The sequence below is a fragment of the Kryptolebias marmoratus genome, linkage group LG16 (genome assembly GCF_001649575.2).
Source record: "Kryptolebias marmoratus isolate JLee-2015 linkage group LG16, ASM164957v2, whole genome shotgun sequence".
NCBI lineage: Eukaryota > Metazoa > Chordata > Actinopteri > Cyprinodontiformes > Rivulidae > Kryptolebias > Kryptolebias marmoratus.
In genome coordinates, this window is record NC_051445.1 from 31,682,764 (window position 1) to 31,688,654 (window position 5,891).

General features: G+C 42.6%; 1 protein-coding gene across 5 annotated transcripts in view; it reads left to right on the top strand.

The window, feature by feature from the left end:
- Nucleotides 1–5,891, top strand: part of zufsp (zinc finger containing ubiquitin peptidase 1) — an 18,447-nt gene that overhangs the window by 8,503 nt on the left and 4,053 nt on the right. For 4 of the 5 annotated variants that reach the window (XM_017438488.3, XM_037980568.1, XM_017438489.3 and 1 more), the window contains 3 exons: nt 425–613; nt 1,922–2,087; nt 3,749–3,909. In XM_017438488.3, coding sequence (XP_017293977.1) covers nt 425–613; nt 1,922–2,087; nt 3,749–3,909 — 516 coding nt within the window. The remainder of the gene's footprint in view (nt 1–424; nt 614–1,921; nt 2,088–3,748; nt 3,910–5,891) is intronic. The other variant, XM_025002056.2, reaches the window with a different exon arrangement.

Genomic DNA, 5,891 nt, shown 5'->3' on the forward strand with positions numbered 1-5,891 from the left:
CCAATCACAGCCAGGAGGAGTGTCTTAGCAATGTCAATCACGCTCGTGCACGCGCTGCTCACACCCTTCCCTCGCACAGCGTGTACCTTCGTTCAAGCTCCAGACTGCCGGTGTGCTGCAGCTGTGCTAATGGCAGAGAAACAACCTAACATTACAGGAAGTTCTCAGGTGGCACCTGCTCAGGTAACAAAGACAGGTAAACAGAAGAAGAGCCGTGACTTCATCTCCGCTGTGGGGGAGGAGCTGTGGAGGGAGGGCTGTAGTTCAGCAGAGAGGAAGGGGGAGGCACCTGTAAGGTGGGCTTAAATTTTCAGGCTGAGTCCACGGTTTTCTCTAAACTCCCTACTGCATCTTTAACTCTTTAGCTTTCAGTGTTCTTCCACTCTGCTGTTTTCTAACATACACTCTGTCCACCTGTGTGCAGGTATCCTCAGAGCTCTGTATGATTTCTATCAGACTGAATGGAAGGACTATGTCCACGTGTGGCTCTGTGCTGACACTGACCACTACGGCTCTTCTGTGGGGGATAAAGGCTGGGGCTGTGGATACAGAAACTTTCAGATACTCCTCTCCTCCCTGAAGATGATAGACACGTATTCTTCACTTCTACAAGGTGCACATTTTGATCTGAGATCAATACGGTTTGTTTCATGTGTTTGACTTTTTTCTCATCAGACAAAAACAGACAAAATAGAGAAGCTGTGTGTGGAAAAGCTGCACCCAGTCCTTTATCCAGCAGCTTGTAGAACCTCTTTTAGCAGCCATAACTCTCAGTAGTGGTTTTCTGTAGGACTTTATCAGTCTCTCACATGGTTGTGGAGGAATTTTGGCCCACTCTCCTTTACAAAGTTGGTCATTGAGGTTTACAGACACTGATTTTTGCTCAACTATCTAAAGGTCCCATCGTAGCATTTCATCAGGTTGAGATCTGGACTTTGACTGAACAATCACAACACCTTGATTCTTTTCTTTTGAGCCGTCCTGTTGTAGATTAGCTGCTGTGTTTGGATTTATTCTTCTGTTGGATCATGACCCAGTTCGGTCCAAGCTTCAGCTGTCAGACAGATGGTCTCATATTTGACTCTAGAATCCTCTGGTCTACAGAGGAGTTTATGGTTGACTCAATGACTGCAAAGTCCTCCAACACTGTGCAGACAGTGCATTATGGGTAAACATCTATACTTTGGTCTATGTGTCTAAATGACATTGTTCCAGAAATCTGTAGTTCATTCCGATGAATCTTTCCAAGCCTGAGTCATCCTGCCGTGTTGTATTTAGAGAGAAGAGGCTCTGTCCTATAACCCTTCCAACCATCCATTCTTGTTCAGTCTTTTCCTCGCTTGTACTCCAGTTCCCTCCCACAGTCCAAAATCAAGCAGGTTAGATTAACTGGTCCCTCTAAATTGTCACTAGATGTGAGTTTAAATGTTGTCTGTCTTGTTTGTCTCTTTGTGGATCTTTAATGGACTGGTAACCTGTCTGGAATGTACCCCCCCCCCCTCTCTTGCCCAGCTGCTGGAGACAGATACCAGCTCCCTGTGACCCTGAACAGGAACAAGCAGTTTTACATAATGGATGTTTGGAGAAAGCTCCTCCGTTGAGAAGCGAAACGTCTTCAACTACAGAACAGAAGTTCAGTTGTTTTTGTTTTTAACCCATTTTTGGATTTAAAGTGACCAAAACTGCAAAAGTATAGTTTGGTGGAGGGATGAATTGACCTGAGGCATGTCTAACACCGGAGGGCTAAACTACAGAGCCAGATTAACCACATGTTAACACCAGCTGAAAGTCAGAGTTTTCAATATCGCAAGGAAGACTCAAATAGAACCTCATTTTGAGACATGAGCTCATTCTATAAGCAGGGGACATACTATAACTGGAATTAAGCTTATGCATATAACTATAATGTGTGTGTGTGCAGATAAGGTGGTGCCTTGTATCCCTCGGATTCAGAGTATGATCGAGGAGGCTTGGAAGGAAGGGCTTGATCCTCAGGGTGCATCACACTTTAACCAGCGCCTGCAGGGAACACGGGCCTGGATCGGAGCCACAGAGATCTACGTCCTCCTCACCTCTCTAGGAATCAGGTGAGTAACTTACATTCTCTTACTGATTTAAATTCATCTTATCTGGTTGCAACATGTAAAAGAAGGGCTCAGAATCAAAATGACCAAATTAGTTTTTTTCACAGGTTATCTTACTTACTCGGATAGTATTTGTATAAATGATTTAGAAATTTATTTATGCACTTTTACTCAGTATTCCAGCTTCTTCAAAACAAGATTATAAATTACAACCCCAATTCCTAAAAAGTTGGGATGTTGTGTAAAATTTAAATAATAACAAAATGCAATGATTTGCAAATCTCATAAACTCATAGTTTATTCACAGTGGATCACAGAAAACATATCGAATGTTTACACTAAGAAAGCAGAAATAGGTCATTTTGAATTTGATGGCAGCAACACATTTCAAAACAGTTTGAACAGGGGCAACAAAAGGCTGTAAAAGTAAATGGTACAAAGAAGAAACAACTGGAGGAGTACTTTGTAAGTAATTAGGTTATTTAGTAACAGGTCAGTAAGATGAGTGAAATAAGAAAAAGCATTTTAGAGAGGCTGAGTCTCTCAAAAGTAAAGATAGAAGTTCACTAATCTGCAAAACACTGCATCTGAAAACAGTTTCAGAATAATGGTGCTCAACAGACAATAAGGAAGACTGAATATCCCATCATCTACAGTCCATAATATCATCAAGATTTCCAGAATCGGGAGAAATCTTTCAGCTCAAAGGACAAGGCTAATGATCAACACTGGATGCTCACGATCTTTGGGTCCTCAGGCAGCGCTGCATTGAAACAGGTCTGATTCTGTTCTTGACATCACTGCACGGCCTCAGCAACACTGACACAAATCATTGTCTATCAAAGCACAAGTGGCCATGCCATCCACTAATGCTGGGTAAAGAAGGAGACTGAGGCAAACAGGAGAGTTCTGTAGGGTTAGGGTCTACTAAAGAGAAGAGAGACCATCCAACCTGTTGTTAGTGCTTAGTTCAAAAGCCTGCCTCTCTGATGGTATGGAGTTGCATAAGTGCTTATGGCATGGCCAGCTTACACATCTGAAAAGGTTTTGCTTCTCATCCGAGGAGCTTTCTTAATTCAGAAATAGAGAGTGTGGAATTGAGCTTTTAAAGCTGAGATGTGATGGAAGCTGGATTGCTTGCAGATTGTTCTCACTCTCCTAACAATAGAGGCTCGTTAGGGTCCTTGTTTGTCTGACTCCTGTTTCCTTGTGGAAAATATGGGTTTATGAAATTTGCAAATCATTGCTTTGTTTTTATTTACACAAATTCCCAACTATTTTGGAATTGGGGTTGTATTTCACATGTCAGAGTTTCATTATGCACTGAGCGCAGTAAGATCTGAGTGCAGTTTTGTGTTTGTTAGAAGAGGTTTAGCATCACTTGACAAAACAGGCTGATCAAGGAACCCAAATGAACCCATCATGTCTGAACTTTTGCATCTCATCAGGCTGTGGTCAGCAGAACCGTTTTGGATAAATGTGATAAGAATATTATTTAACCGCACATTTGTCAGTGTACGTGAACCCTGATCTAAGGTAAACAGATTTGTTCATTTTTTTATAAGAGTATAAGAACAGCTGAGTGTTCTTACCCAACTAGCTGTGACTTTACTTCAGTATGAACCTCAGCAGAACATTCAGCTTCAGTTTGTTTCTGTTTTCAGTTCGCGCATCATAGACTTCCACAAACCCACTGGTACTGCTGATACCCACCCCCTGCTGTTTGATTGGGTAAAACAGTACTTCTGTCAGACCAGCAGGAGCAGCAGACTGCCTAACAAAATCATCCAGACCGGCCTGCCCCCACTTTATCTACAGCATCAAGGTATTCTTCATGGGGAGGGAGATGCTTACTGTTTGTCCTACAGGTTGTTGGTTAACAGCTCCACATGGATTAGGCAGCTGATCTGGGGTTTTATAATTTTATTCTTTAATCGTCAGACCTTTTTTTTACCAACAATTTTTATTATTTTTTGCAAAGGAAAGAAGAAAGAAGAAAAAAACACAAGAAAAAAATATTTTAACCCTACAGTGTGAGCTGTATCAATCCGAGACATTAGGGAAAACCAGTTTCCCTACATGGTCATGAAAGCAATCCCACATTGTACTCATTTTACTCTGTCTGCCCATTAACAAAAGCCTTATTCGCTCCAATTTAGCAAAGTAAAGAACTTCTTTGACCCAGTGAGTATGTGATGGTGGTGATGGAAGATTTCCATTTTGATCAAATTAGGCGTTGGGCCATTAGAAGACTAAGGTCACGAAAGCTTCTTCCTGAGAGGTCAAGTGTATAAGGAAGGGGTACTCCAAATAGTACGATACTAACAGCAGGTCTTGGATAAAGAGTCAAAGAGCTCTCTCCAGTAAAAGTTTAAATTAGGGCAAGACCACATCATATGAGCATGGGTTGCGGGAGTCAGACCGCAAAAGTCACAGGCAGGGTCCACATCTGAAAACATTGTTGACAATCTAGCTTTTGTTAAATGTGCACAGTGTACTATTTTACACTGAACAAATGTATGCTTAGCACAGATAGAAGATTAATGCACCTTCCTAAGCGCTTTACTCCACATATCATCAGTAATTTGCTCACCTAAGTCTTCCTCCCACATCCTCCTAAGAGAAGTCAAAGGAGTCAGACCCAAAGAGTGAACCTGAGTATAAATGTATGACATCATACCCTTAATTGTCAGAACTTTTAAACCTGCTGTTGTTTTTAAACTATTTCCCCATCCTCTCTTACTAATAGTCAGAATCAATAATAGCTATCAGCTGATTACAGTTCATCTAAAAGTCATAGCTATTCAATTGTGTTTCAGTTGGGGGCTGCCATGAGACTGTTTGATTTGGAGGGTGCCCTGAGACTGCTTTTCACTTGGGGGGGTGGCATGAGGCTGTGTTTCAGCTAGGAGGTGCCATTGGACTGTATTTCAACTTCCCTTTTCCATGGGCCCTTCTCAGGTTGACCCAGCGTGAGTTCAGAGTCTTCCTTTTAGGTGGTCCCAGTCACTTTCAGCGCACTTCTTAGAACCTACTCGGGTCTAAGCGAGCCGAGTAGAGCTGAAGATTTGATGTCAACAGACCGCAGGCCATTGATTGGTCAGAGAGCAACGTCATTCATAACAGCGTCCCCTTCACAAGAAGCCCACCATATTTAAAACATTGCAACCCCAGCATTCATTTTTGTTATTTACTTTTAAAAAATGTGTGTCCATTAAAATGGCAGCACGTAAACCAACACGTGCTGCTATTTTAATGGACACACATTTTTTTTTTTTTTGCAAAGGAAATAAACATCACGTAAACAAGACAAAGAAAGAAAAAAAGAAGAAAAAAAAATTACACAAATAAACCAACACCCGGGCACAGCCCGAAGAGGTGACATGGGTCCCCCTTCCCATGGGCTCACCACCTATGGGAGTTGCCAAAAGGGTCGGGTGCAATGTGGGATGGGTGGTGGCCAAAGGCGGGGAGTTCAGATTACCCACCCCAGCAGTTCAGATTACCCACTCTTTTTGGAGTCCTTGGAAGGGTTACTGGAGAACGCCCCTCCTGGGGACTCCCTTGTTCTACTGGGGGACTTCAACGCTCACGTGGGCAATGACAATGAGACCTGGAGGGGTGTGGTTGGAACGGCCTCCCTGATCTGAACCTGAGCGATGTTCTGTTGTTGGACTTCTGTGCTCGTCATGGATTGTCCATAACGAACACCATGTTCAAACATAAGGGTGTCCATATGTGCTCTTGGCACCAGGACACCCTAGGTCGCAGTTCAATGATCGACTTTGTTGTCGTTTCATCTGATCT